Genomic DNA, 18515 nt, shown 5'->3' with positions numbered 1-18515 from the left:
ACCAGCCAGTCAGGTTTTCAGGATATCCTTAATGTAAATGCATGAAAGACATGTGCATGCCTGTCACCCCGATTATATGCAAATCTCTCTCATGCATATTCATTATCAATTATCTTGGATATAACTCAAATTTCCAATATAGTTATATATATATAAATATATCCACAACTATAACTATAACAAATATTAATTTATCTTTATTAGTATAACTATATGTATACAAATTTTTCTTAAAATTTTAAACTGACCTTTCAAACAAATATACTTCTCAATATCCTACTCTTCCATTAAACACTCATTCATTCATTCAATACCTCCATTCAATTATCATTAAAATCATTCTACCTTCATTTTTTGGCATCAGATGGTTCTACTGTTCTAAGTACATATTAATTGCCACTATATATATATATATATATATATATATATATATATATACTGTATATATATATATATATATATATATATTTAATAACAACAGTTTCCAATCCAGGTTACAAGCACTTGTCACGATTCCAAAACAGTACAATATATTTTATGCTGCTTATCCTAGAAATAAGCAGTGGATTTTCCCCAAGTCCATCTTAATAATGGCTTATGGATTTTTCTGTTAGGAAGCTATCCAAACCTTTTTTTAAACCCCACTAAGCTAACTGCTTTTATCACATTCTCTGGCAACGAATTCCAGAGTTTAATTACACTCTGAGTGAAGAAATATTTTCTCCAATTTGTGTTAAAACATTATTTCACCAATATGCCATAGTTTCCATCTTCCGTGATAATGAACACTATAGCTTCTTCATCCCAAAAAGTTAGCATTCTTGAAAAGCATAGTTAAATCGACTGGATTATATCTCAATTTTTCTTCCTTTACTGTTCAAATCTACTGTGCAAATCTATTACCACTCAACAGCATAGCTATACATATTTAAGTAATTTATGTTTAAAAAGAAAGGAAGCCCCTTTGGTAGAACACTGGGAGTTGGGAGTGGAGGAATTAAGTTTTTAGTATTAGTTCAAGTTAACAACAATAGGGGAGGAGATATACCAGCAATCAAACATATAAACAGCAAGTGACTGACTCACCTGCAAATGCACAGTAGAGTCGGAACACTGAGAGTGTAGGTCCAAGCCCCGCCTCCACCAGCAGTACAGCCCAATAGGGAGGAGGGCTTGGACATGGGCGTGGAAATCGGAGGAGGAGGGAGCAGGGAGGGAAGGAGGGGGCGGAACTGAGGGAAACAGACGCTGGGGGGGGGGAGGGCAGGGGAGAGAGCAGGGTTGGTGGATGGGGGGGAGGCCATAGGAAAACAAACAACTAGCCCGTTGTTACGGGCTTAACGGCTAGTTTTACATAAAAAGAACAATGTCTTCTCTTCCTGTGGAAAACAGTGGCTCCTACAAGTTTAACTAGAGAAGTAGAATGGCCTGTGGTTTAGTTCATGTGACTTTACTCGACTGAATAAATAGATAGACCTAGATTCAATATGCATGCCTCGGTATTTTAAGAGACTGGCGCCATTATGCAGATGACCTGTCTGACGTATCCAGCTTGGGATACCTTATAGAAGGTAATAATATGGTTTGTTCTAATTTAATAGTGATAATTAGTATGATAGTTTTGTTTTTTTACAATCCTGTATGGCTTTTCATTATCACTATTGTTGTAGTCTGACCCCTGATGACGCAAGCAGCAAAACACAGAACTGTGTCAGGAACCAAGACTTCAGAGGATCTGTACAGTAGACTGACACAGAAAAGGAAGAAAAACTGTTATATAAAATCCAGTCATGTTGACCATGCTTGTCAAGAATTCTAATGTTTTGCGATGAAGAAACTATAGTGTCCATTATCACGGAAGACAGAAACTAAGGCATATTGGTGAAATAATGTTTTTATTGCTACAGTTTGATCCATCTACAGTGCTGATATCAAGATTTGTATTAGGTGGGGATATTATCATTAATCTATATGTAAAAAAAACAGAATGATGCAGAAACATTGTTAAAATCGTGTTTTATATATATATATATATATATATAGGCAATTAATATGTACTTAGAACAGCAGTACCAGCTGACATAATATGGAGGTAGAATTATTTTAATGATAATTAAATGAAGGGATTGAATGACGAATGAATGAGTGTTGAGTGGAAGAATAGGATATTGAGAATCATATAGGTAGTTGTTTGAAAGGTCAGTCTAAATAGTAGTAGTAGTAAGATTTTAAGAAAAATGTGTATACATACATTTATACTACTAAAGATAATCTAGTATTTGTTATAGTTATTATAATTGTGGATACATATTCATTAGGGATATCCTGAAAACTTAACTGGCTGGTGGACCCACAGGACAGGTTTGAAAACCATTGCTCTAGAGCCAAGCATGTGGCTGAGGCCTCCTGCCTTGACTGCCCCTTATGGGCATCCATCCTTGGCACAAGGTCCTTAGGCCAATAGTTCTACTACAAGACCCCCAAACAAAATCCCACTTAGGAAACTACCCTAAAGTTACCACCCTGGGGTCTCCAAGTTGAAGGCACTCCAGCTCATGGTGATGGTGTCTGGAGATACAAGCACAGATGGTCCATGATGATCTCTGTATAAGGAGAAAATTACTTAAGTCCTTGAAAGTAGCAACCTTGGCCACACACCTGCACTTCGATCAGAACCTAGAAAGCATCCTCAGCAATACTGATCTATGCCTTGAATCTAACAAGTAGGGATGTGGCTCAGCCAAGAACTGGGCCCCTCTCAACCACTGCAATCCAGGAAAGAAAGACTCCAAGCAGGAAAAACACCACACATGAACCCTCCCCCCCCCCCCCCCAATATAGGAAGCCTGTCTGAAGTTCTTGATACCCTTGACCCTGCAAAGGAGGGTCTCTCCTTGCCCCGTGATCTATGGGTACCAAAGGACCTGGACTAATAATAATAATTTATAACCTGCATTACCATAAGTGAGGAACAAATCACATACATAATAAGAGTAACATTACAAAAAAATAAACATTACAGCAAATAAACAGACCTGAAATAGAAGGACCAGATAGATGACGGAGTATGATTGTGCACCAGGAGGCAAAACCGGATCTACAATTTCAAATAATATGTGGCTCAACTCACCCATGGCAGAGCTTCCAGCTTGACAACCAACCTCAAGATTCCCCTGGAAGAAGAACACTCCAAAAATGGAAATCACTGACACCAGCCATGGAGATAGTACTAGTTGCCCAATGTTTCAGGTCCTTAAAAAAAAAGTTCTAGACAGGAGGTAGACAAGGTTATGAATCAAATAATCTAGCTATCTTCTATGGCCACAATACTTCTGAGCCCCCAGACTAATACCTTCCCAGAGAACTGGGCTAGTTAAAACCACAGCTGCCATTTAGAATCCCCACCCCTCCAGGATAGAACTTTTCTTACCTAGCTACAAGACAAAATACAGATGAAAGGTTTCCCATGCTTCTCTCTTTCCAAGCAAGGTTATAAAGGCTGCACTTCCTAAAGCGCTTCTATAGCCACACCGAGGATAGGAAGTCCCAACACAGAGGCTCTCCTGCTTTACCATCCAAGAATCTCAAGACCTTTCATCATCTTAAGGGAGGATCCTGAGCTCACACCATTACAAGGACAACTATCCTGGAGAGATCGAATTGGTGATCTTTTTCCCCCAACTGAAGGTTGAAGAGTGGAGGAGTGGCCTAGTGGTTAGGGTGGTGGACTTTGGTCCTGGGGAACTGAGGAACTGAGTTCGATTCCCACTTCAGGCACAGGCAGCTCCTTGTGACTCTGGGCAAGTCACTTAACCCTCCATTGCCCCATGTCAGCCGCATTGAGCCTGCCATGAGTGGGAAAGCGCGGGATACAAATATAATCTGTCCCTTATCCTGTATTGCTGCATGAAACATTAACAGGAAGTCACACACTCTGCCAGAACCCAAGGGCCATAACAGTACTGAAACACTAGTGGGAATCCCCATCTCATAACCCCTTGCTGACCAACTTCACCACCCAACTGAATGAGGGTGAAGGTGAAGCAGAAAAGGAAAGACTTCCTCCTTTCTCCCTGAGGAAGGCACTTGTCCCTTGGGAGAGGGCTATCCTGCCCATTAAAAACTCCATCATTGAAGATAGTGGCCCCTCTTTTAGATACTTCTGTGGCCCCTGGGGAGACCCAGGCCCTGCACATTTGCAGGAAGGATGGGGGAGGGACTTCCTGAACCTTCTCTGGCTGCCATCATATACCTTGCATCGCATATAGCCAAGCAGGGCTCTGTGGAAGCAATAAGGTATCCCAACACAGCAAACATACAGCATAGCTTAATTTGGCCGCATTTCCACCAGCAAGAAATCAGTCTGACTGACACGAACTTCAACTCCACTGACTTCCATTGCCCACATCTCCCTAAAGGTGAAAATTGGTGACCTTAGTAAAAAAAAAAAAAAAAAAAAAAAAAAGGGCAACAAAAAGCAGCTGCTCCTTTTCAAGAAGCAAAGCCTGCAAGAACCTACCAAGCTGCCGCAACTCCTGCTGGCCCTGATATCCCTACTGCTAATAGCATGTACATCCCTTAAACCAGCCCCAACTGCAGCAGCCTCCACTGGCTTCCTCCACTTAAGCCACCATCAAAACCAACAAATCTGTTCTGTAGCAGTCCCATAGTAATTGCTTTCTTTCTGCCTGTACCCCTCCCCCCCCTTTTTTTTAATTAACTTTATCAAGGCAAATAAAGCTCAGGCAGCACAGGTCAATAATCCAAAGAAATAAGAGGGCAAAGGAGGAAGGAAGAACAGATCCCTTGCGTGACCAGGGAGAGCGCTCCCGGTACAATCAAGAAACAAGTGTCCACCAGCAACTTCAGTCTTAAGGATTTTATTCCATGCAGGTTTCTAGTAGACCTGATACACGGTTCCAACAGCAGCATTCACCTTCAATCTTAAACACATGTAAGCCACCTGAAAGTGTGTGGCAAATAGTCCCCTTTAAGCAGTAGGCTGCCAGCACCTACCAGGATTCAATACAGGCTCACAGTCAGCTTCAGTCTGGGCTCTTTATCCAGTGCACAGTAAACAGTAGTTCAATTCCCAAGACAAACAGTTCATTCAGTTCATCATCCCAGTTAAATCACAAAGCAGCCTTTACCTTCAGGAGGTTTCAATACTTTAGGGACTTCTCACACCCAAGAGATTTTCCCTACAACTGCTTCTCTCTCACTTCTTCTCTCCTCCTGAACTGAACTCCTCTGGGACTCCTTCCCACCTGCCTAATCAATCCCTGGCTTCTGCTCTCACAACCAATCATTCTCCTTCCATTACCTTCCCCCACACCCATACCAACTGAGTTAAGCATTAGACTAATGATGAGCTCCTGCACACAGGGTTTCCTATCTCTCTTTCTCCCAAGTGGCAGCCCATCTACACATCCTGCCAGCCTACACCCATGTCTTCCCCTATTGCAGCCAGGAGTCCAGTCCGGGTTCTTCATCTCACCCACTGGCTCCTTGCCTGCAATGCCTTCTGGGACTTGTATTTCAGACTGAAACTGCCTTAACCCAACTATCCTGGATGTGACTATCACACTTGAAAAGCCTCTACTTCACAACCCTGGCAAGGGCCCTAAGGGGACACCAGTGCCTGACCACAATAAAGTCTGCTCAGCCTAGGACTCTCAGATCAGAGTCCTGGGAAAACACCCACATACTCCATCAGGTTAAAGGTCCATAGACTAATCAACGACGGCCATGACAAGGCCACTGGAAGTCAACCTAAGGGCTACAGATCGTAGCCTGTATCCAAGAGATGGCCTAAAAGGATAATCCTGCTGCACCAGTCCTTTACTGGTCCCCTCCAGGTCCCCAGTGGCTACACCAATAATAGGAGTGCAAGCGTCCACCTGCAGGGCTTGCTTAACCATCTGGGTTAAGCTTTGGAGCCAAAAGGCCCCAAGGGCCCGATCAGGGCACCCCAGGCAGGCGGACACAAAGAGGGTAGAAAAGGAAGACCCCCACCCCCACCCCACCAAGTTCCTGATGGGGACTGAGCTGCCAGAAACAGCCCGCAAGTGAAATGGACACCGTTCCCACCTATGCTTCCACTGAGAAAGCGGAAGCATCAGCTCCAGTGGCCTCCCTGACCCCTCCCAGGGCTGTTTCCCATGTCAGAAATGGCCTATGGCAAGAGAGCCAGACAGAGCCAGCAACTGTACTCAGCTGCCAGCTCTTGCAGACACTGCAGTGCCTACCAGCCACATGGTCGGTGTGTGTGTAGGCCTGCCCTGCTGCTCGGGACAACTTCAGCCTGGTGCTCCAGTGTCTCCACAATTCCCCTGCTCTCTTTGGGTGCACTGAGTTTTTTTTTTTTTTAAAGCTACAGAAGCTTTTTCCTTTTTAAATAGCTTTATTTTCTGAATAAAGGAATAAAGCTAACCGGACCAATTAGATTTTTATTTTTAATTAGGCCTGAGAGCTGCAGGGGAACCCCAGGAAGTTCCTTACTGTGGATCAATTTTTGCGATTACAGTAAATTTGTATTCAGGATGAAGAATTTAAAGTACAAACTAGAATTCTTAGTAATGCTTTGCAACAACGAGGTAGCCTATGAGAATTAAGAAAGCTTATAAATGTGCTTGGTATGCACAGAGATCATTGTTATTATTGGACAAAAAACCTGAAAGTATGGATCGGTTTGTTTGTGTTCTTAATTTTTCTACACTGCCATCCCAAGTGGCCCAAATTCTTAGGACTCATTGGCATGTTTTATCTTTCCATCCAGTTTTTCAACAGCAACCATGTGTAGCTTTCACTCAGGGACACAATCTGAAAGACAGTTTGGTGCACACAATAGACTGGGATACAACTAGTGGTCCCTTGAATCAAAAAGGACAGTTTCCATGTGGCGAATGTTCTTTTTGTAAAGAATACAATCTATATACCCTTTCGAGTTATAACAATTCCAATATAGTTGTAAATTGTAAATATACTTATCCAACACAACTATGCAAATATTAATTTGTTTATTCAACTGCTTTTTAAGTCATATACATAACATTATCACAAGACTAGGACTCTCAAACATGTCTCACTTACTCACTCAACCCACATTCTCACCTATCTATTCATCCACTTATCCAGATTTCTCTCAAATAGTTGTTCAACTATACACTCATTAATCAATCTCGGGGCTGTACCAAGCCGCTGTGAACAATTTTAAATCACATGCTTTTATACTTCTAAACCCCACCAAACATAGGAGAGATGTGAATATTGTTTTCCTTATTAGTTCATGTCCATATCAACAACATAATAATCCTGAAATTGGTGTAGGTATGATGACTCACAAATTGAGGCATATTTTCAAAGCACTTAGCCTTCCAAAGTTCCATAGAAACCTATGGAACTTTGGAAGGCTAAGTGCTTTGAAAATATGCCTCAAAGCCCACTCAAACATGTATATACCAAGTCCAAGATCGGATTCATGTATATCCTCGTTCGCTGTTCACCAATCACAGTTCTTGGAAAGATCAACCCATCAACAAACTTTTATGATTCTTATCCTTTCATAAGTGTCCCATATCGCTTCTCTCTGTGTTAACGGCCCTACACGGTGCCGTGTTTCACTCTACACGAGCGTCATCAGGGGTCTCTCTGGTCGCTCCTACTGAGCGTCATCAGACATCTTAGCAGGTAACTGGGATATCCAATCTGAGCACACTGCACAGCAGAGCATTCACAAAAACGCCAACGCACGCGTATAGACTGTTTCGATTCAAACATGGCAACATCCCAGTCAGAACAAGTCATGCACGCTCAGTTTCATTAAAATGAGCATGCACGGTGCTGAAAACAGGATAGGGCACCAGGCAATGTAAGACCAGCGCAGGACAAACGCTTTAGCTGGCAGGGGTTGGGGACCCCCACCAGCCAAGGTACCTTCCAGCGGCAGTGGGGGGGGGGGGGGGGGCAGAAGTGGCAGCGGGGAGGCGGGCCAAAGTGTGCCCCCCAACTTGGACTCTGGCTCCCCCTCCCGTCGAGGTCTGGCTACGCCCCTGGCACACAGAGAAAGACATTGACTCCTATTACGTCATTCTTTCCCCCAGACTTTATGCTGGAAAGCATAAAAGGGTTGTCATCTACATCTTGTTTGTTGGCTATAGCAACAGAAATAAACTAAAATTAAAAATGCAGGTGCATTGCTGCCAATTTACAATAGCAAAGGAATCATGGCACCCAGATGCCACTACAGCATTAGTACATTGCATCTAGGCACCTAAATTGTCCCAACACTCTTTCACTGCCCACTACAACACTTCTGCCTTATGACTCACACCATGCCACAGTGGCCAGATATGACACATATCTGAAGAATTATTATTTATTTCAAACTACAGCAAAAATAAAATGAGTTTGTTCAAGCTAAGAAAAGGATGCATAGTACAAAGCTTTGCTGTAACTGCAGGCTATGATTTCCTGAATGTCCACCACAAAAACCACAGTATAGAAAGAGAAACCCATTTTGTACGCTTTGCTCAGAAAGCACACTGCACTCAAACACTGTTCTTCTGGCAGGTATGCTCTACTTTATTGTATAAGCTGTTTGTTATTATTCATCTTGTAGTCAGTTCTGCTGAACCCTCTAAGAGCACCCTCAAAATACTCCTAATTTGAGAACATGTAAGTACTTAAAGGAACATCACATAGTGTCTCCTATGTTTTAATATACATTTAGCAAAACTCTTTACAAGTTTATCATTGTTAACAGTTTATAGAACTCTCAAGCTACTAAGGAATGCAGAAAGAGCCATTTCTAAACGAAAGTGCAGGGTACAGGTATAAAAGTATATGTAATCCACAATCCTGGGGCAGAGCTGGGTGAAGTTAGTTTAGGGATTTCAAGTATACCCCCATATTCTATAAATTGCATGCGCACAAATCTGCATGTGTAGCCAATTTGCGTACGCAACTTAATTGTTTAACAAGCTAATCAGCACTGATAATTGGCCAATAACAATTATTGGCATGAATTAGAATTTATATGTGCAACTTTCTAAGCGTATTCTGTAAAGTGGTGTGCATAAATTCTAATGTGCTGATCACAAAGGGTGTGGCCATGGGAGGGGTACGGGCGCGTCGTGGGCTTTCCTGAAAATTATGTGTACTGTTACACAATATGCCTGATCCACGCCTAAATAAGACATAGCCAATCACAACAGGTTTTAGTTGGAGTAAATGGCAGCACCTACATTTTAGTCGCGGGACGGTCGCTATCTGTATTCTATACACAGTGTCTAACTTTAGGCGATGTATATAGAATACTGTTGAACGCGTTTTCTTTCAGCGCCATATATAGAACTGGCCCATACTGTATAAAACATATAAACCCTGGTAGGCATGCACATGTATGTTTATGCAGGAGCAAGTGTTAATACACACCTGTGCCTGTCATCACTAGATACACACCCAAGCAGACTTTCCCTTTGAAACACTGCCACTATTTACACCAACGCCAGTGGCATCTACCTATATGACTGGTTCTAAACCACCCTCCTCCTGCTTAATTATCTTGCTAGGGTCTAAACAGGTCCCTGAAATGCAGCTGTTTGAAAGCCAGAGCCATTCCCAATGCCCCTTCAGTGAATACACACTAAGCAGCTACTGTAATTCTTTAACTGTGCACCTGCTAGGAGCCTATTCTATAAAGGAACATTGACACCTACTAATATGCTTATAGTTTAAGCAAATGCACCGACGCTAGCCACATAGCTGGTGTGTTATTTATTTTTTAATTTATTTATGACATTTATACCCTACATTTTCCCATACAATTTCGAGTTCAACGTGGCTAACAAGCTAAAAAGAAGTCATTACAAAATATGAAACAAAATATATAAACCTACACATATCAATAAGGAAAGAATTGTAAATAAATAAAGAATTCAATAATAAAACATAATGGGGAGAATGGAAGGGAGAGATTAGGCACCAGGATCAACCGACAGAAATGTTTTGAACAGGAAAGATTTCAAAAACTTACGAAAAAAACAAATAATCATGTTGGGATCTTATATTTTTCGGCAAGGAATTCCACCATTTAGTTCCTTCGTATGAAAAAGTAGCTGAATATGTAGATTTATAAACTACTTTCTTACAGGTAGGAAAAGGAAGACGCAGGTAAGTCTCTTGCGCCAAAGAACTGAATTGCGAGAAGGCAAAGTAACAAGGGGCAACATATAGTCAGGGGCAATACCATACAAAATCTGAATATGAGAGCACAGAGTTTGAATACAATCCTGGCCCTAACGGGAAGCCAATGCAAATGTATCAGCAAAGGCGTAGCCCTCTCAAAGCGTGGTACATGCTTGACAAGTCTAGCCGCAGTATTTTGGGCAGTTTGTAGTTTCCTTAAGATACGTTCTGTACACCCTGCATAAACAGAATTACAATAATCAAATTGGGTCAAAACAAGATTTAGTAACCACTGAGAACACCTAAGATTCAAAGGTTAAGTGCCGATCAACAATAACAACCCCTAAAAATTTTTTAGGATGAACTCCAAAGGATAAGAAATACAGTCAGTACTAAAACTGTTGCAGGGATCAGGGCCAAACAGATCAGTTACTACCAAAAATGTAGTCTTCTCCCTATTTAATTTTAGCCTGGATTCAGAGGCTCAGGATTCCATTAAATCAAGGCCAAATGCCAGAGATACGAATGTAACTTATAGCATTCTATAAGTTACATGTGTAAATTGAGTCCTGCCCAGATTCTGCCTATGTGCATGGCTAGCTGTAAGATATGTGCTATGTAAGATATCAGTGTATTTACAGAATAGTGCTTAGGAGGATTTTTGGCATTTACATGCAGGTACATATTATTTATTTATTTATTTTAGAGCACTTATACCCCACCTTTTCCCACAGAATGCAGGCTCAAGGTGGCTTACAAGAGACTGGAAAGCCTAACACCAAACCAGAAAAAAATATACATATAACAGAGAAATAGAAGGGAGAAAAAGAAAAAAAAAAGAGGAGAGATAAAGAAGTCCAAAATGGTCTGTCCATTTGATGTTGTGAAGGCGGCGACACGCTGTGACAGAGTATGGTAGCGATGCAGCTCTCTTCAACCGCCAAAAACAGCTGACTGTAAAGTAGACATCGCCGAACAGGACTGGCAAAGCAGGCGAAAGCCGACGGCTGAAAACGGGGAGACAGAAGGAAGCAAGATTTCCACGGTGAGCAAAAGTCTTCAAGACGCCTCCCTAACGTAAAGCAGCTGGCGACACTCAGCAGAAGGCAACTGACAACGCAGGCCAGCATGGATCGGCGGCTGGGCAGAGCGGCAAACAGCGCAGGCAGAGCACTCCAGAAGATGGCCCACAGTGCAAAAGAAAGGCTGGAGGAGAACTGGAACAAATTGACAAGGGACGAACCGATCACCTGCCAAGTAAGCACCCCGCATTGTGATGAACCCAGCAGCAACATGAGTAAGAACTGGACTGCGTTCTCCCGCTCCTAGAGCTGTGCTGGCGATGCAAACAGGTTCTCTGCCGGTCCTCTGACACTCATTATTCTAATGGTTTATGTGTGTAATCAGCAGGCAATTGTAAGCACATACTTTATAAAAGTGTTTCCCAAACCTGGTCCTGGAGGCACCCCAGCAGGTTTTCAGGATATCCATAATGAATATTCATGAGAGATTTGCATGAATGAATATTCATTGTGGATATCCTGAAAACCTGACTGGCTGGGGTGCCTCCAGGATCAGGTCTGGGAACCACTGCTATATAAAATTACCCTGCCACCCCCCACCCCATGCACTTAAGACAGCAAGGGCTTTCACAACATTTTTCTTCTCCTCTAGGTTTGTAACAATGCTCCCCAAAGTAGACACTAGAATCTCAAAACTCAGTACACCCACCTGGTTTTGATGTACCGAAAGCTGTAAAGAATTTCATCTCTCCACTCTCTTGCTCTGTTACTCAGATTTTCATTCTGTAAGCACTCAACCAAGTAACCCTCAACATCTGTTAGAAAAAAAATAAAAGCAAGAGTGGTCAAGAAATCAGAGATTAAAAATAATCATATCTTGAATTGGCAAGAACTATATTTTTTAATTCATCAATATTATAATCAAGCCAAATTTGAATCACAGAAATATAGGGCTCTTTTTACAAAGTGGCACTAGCGATTCTGGTGCGGCAAATGCGACAAAGCCCATTCAATCAGAGATTTTAAATAATTACATCTTGAAAGGGCATGAACTATTTGTTTTATTTCATCAATATTATAATCATGCCAAACTTGAATCACAAAAAATATAGGGCTCTTTTTACAAAGCTGTCATATAAAAGTGCAGTACCACAAGACTCCTATAGGGATCACAGCTGCCATTCTAAACCCAGAAATTTACTTTAATTTAATTTTGCCATTTATAGTTCGCTTCACCTTTAAATTCTAGGTGGAGAACAAATCCAGTTTGGATAAAGGAGTAACAGTTGGAACTCAAAAACTCTAAAACCATTATATTAAATCAAGAGTAAAATTTCATTAAACAGAGGAGAACATTATTACATTTATATGTGTGTCAGAACAAAGTAACTGAAAAGAAATAACAAATTAATGGCATAGTCGTGTCATCTGGTTATACAGAACCTTCTACGTCCTTTGCTCAACTCCCTCCGTGCTCCTTGGAGCGGGTCGTGTCGAGGAGTTGAGTGGACACTAGATTGGGATTTGTTTGTGGCCCATAGTATTTGCAGAAAAGCCTACCCCTTTCCACAGGACCATCAGGGACTGTTTCAGACAGGCCCAGGGGGCCTTGAAGTAGAATTTAGCAATGTGCTTGCAGGACTGAGTGGGAGGGGAGGTAGCCCAGCAGGTCAGGGCTTCAACTTTATCATCCCAGCCTTATGGGTTTGAATCTCAAGGCAGGGTGTGCCAATGTAACATAGTAGATGACGACAGAGAAAGACCTGTACGGTCCATCCAGTCTGCCCAACAAGATAAACTCATATGTGCTACTTTATGTGTATACCTGACCTTGATTTGTATCTGCCATTTTCAGGGCTCAGATCATAGACGTCTGCCCAGCACTAGCCCCGCCTCCCACCACCTGTGCTGCCACCCAATCTCCGCTAAGCTTCTGAGGACTCATTCCTTCTGAACAGAATTCCTTTATGTTTATCCCACGCATTTTTGAATTCCATTACCAAAAACGTGTTTTTACCTTTCCTACTGTAAGGATAGAAAAGATTATCTCAAGGTATAGAGAAATTACACTTGGAATAGATCATCTCTCATACACACCAGCTTTCTGGAAAACACAGTTTTATGCTTCGCCTATGGGCACCGCCATAGTACTTCAGGAGACCTTAACCAGAAACACAAGTTTCTACGGGAAGGGAGATGGATACTAGTCAAGATTTTTAGATAAGATAGTGTAGAGGTTAGAGCACTTGCCTCATGATGGAAGAATTGCTAGATCAAATCCCGCAAGGGATAGTCTCTCCTAATGCCACACAGAAACAATGGTAATTTTTTGGGTCTGCCAGGTGCTTGTGACCTGGCTTGGCCACTGTTAGAAACAGGATACTAGGCTAGATGGCCCATTGGTCTGACCCAGTATGGCTATTCATAGGTTCTGGGGGAAGGAACGCCCCTTTAAGATGGTGCCTGAAAGCATCAGGCTGTGTGTTAGCAGCCCAGTGCTTCTGGGCAGGAAAAATGCCACCTCCAGCATTATTTCTCCATTAATAAATCAGCTTCAGAGTTCAATGCAAGCTGTGTTATTCAATTTGCATAATAATGAGGTGCTGTGCCGTGCAACTCATTATGCAGCCCATGATAACTTACCCTAAGATATGTTACAGTAAAAAAATAACATGATTTTTTGCCATTTTAACTCACATTAAAATGCAAAAAATGTTTGTGTTATTCACCCAACTTATGTTGGTAAATAGCACCCTGATTTACAGCATCCTGTCAGTCTGCAATATGATCTCAGTGGGAAATTGAGATTGCCAGGAGGTGAATAGAACATAAGTGGACCGGCCAGAATAAAGGCAATGAGCAGCATAGTGAGAAAACCTGTCCCCTCCCCTCCAGCCACAGTGGAGTGGTACAGGTGCCAACACTGAAAAAAATATACGAGAAGGAAAGGGGACGGCACCCCAAACCAATGTGTCCTCTACTTTCACTTTGGTTCCAGAAAAAGGAGGACGGATTGAGCCAGCCAGGTTTTACTTCCATTGCTTTCAATAGAAGTGGCTCAATTAGCCACTCTCCCCTCCTCCCCCAACACAATTTAGCGCAAGCATGTGGCTGTGGAAGAGAACAAATTTGCTTTGGCTACCATCTGGGATCAGGAGAATTTTCTATAGCTAAAATGGGGAAATATCAGGTATGAAAAATTCGGGAAGCCCTCCTGCCCCGTGTTTTTTTCGTCCCCGGGGCACTAATGAAAACTGAATCCCTTTGGTTTTGTCGCTGTCTACCGCAAGCAACATGAACACTGCAACCTCCAGTTACAGAACAATGAGATATTACTACTACATCTCAGCTTTTACTTTCAGTTTCTCAAAAAAATTTTAATTTTAGAATATAAGTTCTGAGCAGTTTGCTAGTGGAGCTCGGCATTTCATTCGGCTTGTGTTTAAGGAAAGCGCGTGCGGACAAACTCAGCACTCAACCATATTCCAATTTCCTGCAGATTAAACCGGCTACGTAAGGACGCGCAGTCCAACAGCCACAGCGACGCTAACAGGTGCAATCATTGAAACAAGAGGGTCTCAGAAGAGGGAGGGTGAGCACAAGTGTGAGACTCCTCCCAGACTGCTATGTACTGCTTGCAACTTTGCAAGAGGCTCCCAGACCAGTTCTTGGGAAAAAGCAAAGCCCCAGCCCTCAGATATGATGGACCAGCGGGAACCCCCCGTTTACCTCGAAGGAGACGGAGAACATCCTCGGGGAGCACCGGTGCCTGCATGGCGCCAAACGGAGAAATAGGTAAAAACAAAAAAAAGATGTGTGCGCGCGCTAACCACAAGAGCTTCCTGTACAGACACCAGTGCGAGAGTGCACAAGAGGCAGAGAAAAGGGGACCGGATGTACTAAACGATTTTCGTCCGTGGTGTAATTCAAGGTGGTTTAATAAACCTTGATGCCGAGAGAAAAGTGTAATGCGTCTTGCCAGACGTATTCATTGGCTGGAGCTAACAGGTGGAACATAAGGGTACCTACAGCCATAGGGAGCCAACTTTTCAAAATTATTGGGGGGGTGGGGATTGCTAAACTCAATGACAATTATTCCTCCCTGGACACATTGAAGGAGTTTTTCTCAATATTGGGAGTGCTCAAGCACCCACAGTGTTAGCTCCCATGCCTACAGCTATAAGCTTTCAAGTTTCTTCTAGTTCATTTTGCCAGTGCTTTAATGTCTGTGGCTGTTCACATCCTTATTTATTTATTTAGATTTTGCTCACACCTTTTTCAGTATTAGCTCAAGGTGAGTTACATTCAGGTACTCTGGATGTTTCTCTGTCCCATGAGGGCTGACAATCTAAGTTTGTGCCTGAGGCAATGGAGGGTTAAGTGACTTGCCCAAACTTTCCTTTACACTGCTGGAATATGCAGCATTACCTCCTCCAGGCCCCGATGCTCAAAAGTAAAGCAGGCACTAGAGGCCGTTAGTGCCATACTAGTGCCCACAGTTATGTGCACAGAATGTTCAGAGGGGTCTAGCGTGAGAAACAATGAGTTGCGCCAAGCATTAGCACAGATAGCATGTAAATGTAGTCAAGCTCGTGTAAATGACGGCATTTTTTTATTCCTCCCAATGCTCAGAAAAGCGCGCCGGAAACAACTGCCTTACTGCTGGCAATAAAATAACACCAAGTCAGAGCAGGTGTTAGAGTGCTGGACAGGATTTCTCGTGATTCTCACGCTTCTCTCATAATTCTTTCTGCAAAATCTTCCAGTTTTGATTGCTTTTGGAAGCAGAAGGAAACCCCTTTAAGCGCTATTCGTGAGAAACTGCAGACCCAAGCGAAAGCACACAATGCCGTCTGTTTCCTGCATCTAAATTTAAAGGGTCCATGCTAAAAAAAATTAAAAACGCACAGTGAAAGCACACTGGCATCTATTTCCTGTGCCTAAATATGTGTCCAAGCTACAAAAAAAAAATGTAAATGCTTATATTTAGACCGTAGAAAACAGACACCAATACATACTTCACATGTGGGTTTCACCAGGAGCCGAGCTTACTGTGGAAATCTGCACATGCACCAAGCCCAATCCTGCTCAATTCCCTAGTGGTCAACACTATGCACATGCCTATATTTGCATCTCATTAGCGTTGAGCATTAGGGCGTTGTTCTGCGCTGTTCCGGTGATACTTTTATGGCACTATTCAGAACAATAGTCAAGAACAGTGGGAAATGGACTAAGGCTATCCAAGAACTGATGAAGACAGCTTCAGTCAGGGCCGTGCCGATACGGTAAGCAGGGTAAGCACCGCAGGGGGGTGCCGACCTCTGAAGGAGCCGCTGCGGTGCTTACCCTCGCCGCTTACCTGAGCTCCACGCCGCCGAGGCCTTTAAATCTTTTACCTCCGGTCGCAGCAGCATCAGTGAAAGCGCTGCCGACGTCTCCTTTCCCTTCGCGCTCGTTGGTTCCCTCAGTGTCCCGTCTTCTTCTGACGTTAGACGTCTGAGGGAACCAACGAGCGCGAAGGGAAGGGAGACGTCGGCAGCGCTTTCACTGACGCTGCTGCGACCGGAGGTAAAAGATTTAAAGGCCCCAGGGCACGGAGCTGAGGTAAGGGACGGGCAGAGAGGCATGGATGGGAGGGCAGGGCCCAGGCAGAGGACAAATTGCTGGAAATGGAGGGGAGAGGAGGATTGCTGGTTATGGATGGAGGAGGGAAGGACAGAGAGGGACATGGGTGGGAGGGCAGGGCCCAGGGAGAGGACAAATTGCTGGAAATGAAGGGGAGAGGAGGATTGCTAGCTATGGATGGAGGAGGGAAGGGCAGAGAGGGACAAGGATGGACATGGATGGGAGGGCAGGACCCAGGGAGAGAGGAGAAATTGCTGGAAATGGATATAGAGCAAGAAATGAAGAAGAAAGGAGGAAAGTAAAGAAATAAATGGAAAGGAAGCCCTGGAAACGGAGTTAAGAGGACAGATAGCAGCAGAATCAGATACTGGGCCAGCATGATCGGAAAAAGAAAGTCACCAAAGGTAGAAAAAAATCATTTTATTTTCATTTTAGCATTTGGAATATGTCCACTTTGAGAGTTTACATCTGCTATCTTATTTTGCAATGTATAGCAATTTGTTTCTAAGAATATTGCTGACAATTCCTTTCAGTGTGGCAAGTGGTGAGCGATCATTTTCACGGAGGGGGGGGCGCTAACTGATAGTCTGCAGGGGGGCGCCAGAGACCCTAGGCACGGCCCTGGCTTCAGTGTTTCAAAGTCGGCGTTTATTGATGACTGAAGAATAGACTTGACACAGTACACTGTTTCGGCCTGGAAGGCCTACCTCATAACTCAACATTATGTTGGTAGCAATATAGCCAAAGATTCCAATGTAACAATGGATACCAAGAAGGTATGAGGTAATGCCTTTTTTCAGTACAGGGGCTCCCCTACAGGCATCCAGTGCGCAGGCGTGACTTTTGGCACCTTTTTTAAAGTTTGTATACATTGTCTGTAGTACTTGCATTGTGCCAAAGAGAGCTTCCTTCTGGAGTTCATAAGATGTAACATGCATAGGCAACCTATCAACGTGGGCTTGAAAATTCCATTTAATCAAGACTGTGGGACCCAAACAATGTGAAATATGTATCTTTCTGGCATGTTTTGTTGGTCCCTGACTGCATGGTATTTGAGGATCTCTCTCTCCACATGATTCAGAGAATAATCACTTGGCCCTAATAACGCTATTATCAATACAGTTCTTGTTTTTTGCTCCTTTAATCCTATGTCCAGTTGTTTGGGTTTTTTTTGCATCCAGCTTTTTATTGAATGGAATAGGAATGTCTCGCGTGATTATAAACTCTTTATGCTCCATAATTCCCTTTAGGTCATGATGCCAGTGTTTTTCTGTACAACCCCGCACCCCCCTGCAGTGCCACCACCTCCCTTAGTCCTCTCCCAAGCATCAATAGGCCCTCCTCAGGCCTATCTTATCAAGCCCTGGTGGTCTAGTGGCCTCTTTGGGGGCAGAAAAACATTCTTTCCTGACCACTGTGCTGCTTGTTGTCACCGCCATTTCTTTAAAATGGCTAATGAGACTTCCTTCAGCAACCTCGCGAGGCTGCCAGGACCTCCCGTAGCAGTCTTGTAAGGCTACTGCGGGAAGTCTCGGCAGCCATTTTAAAGCGACGGAGGCGGCAATAGGCACAGAATTGGAAAAGGTGCAGCAAAGGGCACCAATGATAGCGGGGATGGGACGACTTCCCTATGAAGAAAGACTAAGGAGGCTAGGGCTTTTCAGCTTGGAGAAGAGACGG

At 43.2% G+C, this 18515-nt stretch overlaps 1 protein-coding gene across 1 annotated transcript in view; it reads right to left on the bottom strand.

The window, feature by feature from the left end:
* SKAP1 (src kinase associated phosphoprotein 1) overlaps nucleotides 1–15142 on the bottom strand; it is a 503203-nt gene extending 488061 nt beyond the window's left edge. The window contains exons 1-2 of the mRNA XM_030221014.1: nucleotides 14940–15142; nucleotides 11920–12025 (exon numbers count right to left, since the gene is read on the bottom strand). Coding sequence (XP_030076874.1) covers nucleotides 11920–12025; nucleotides 14940–14985 — 152 coding nt within the window. The 5' untranslated portion in view covers nucleotides 14986–15142. The remainder of the gene's footprint in view (nucleotides 1–11919; nucleotides 12026–14939) is intronic.
* Nucleotides 15143–18515: the final 3373 nt, after the last annotated feature.

This window comes from Microcaecilia unicolor, chromosome 12 (genome assembly GCF_901765095.1).
Source record: "Microcaecilia unicolor chromosome 12, aMicUni1.1, whole genome shotgun sequence".
Lineage (NCBI taxonomy): Eukaryota > Metazoa > Chordata > Amphibia > Gymnophiona > Siphonopidae > Microcaecilia > Microcaecilia unicolor.
This window is presented reverse-complemented; position numbering and strand designations above follow the sequence as displayed.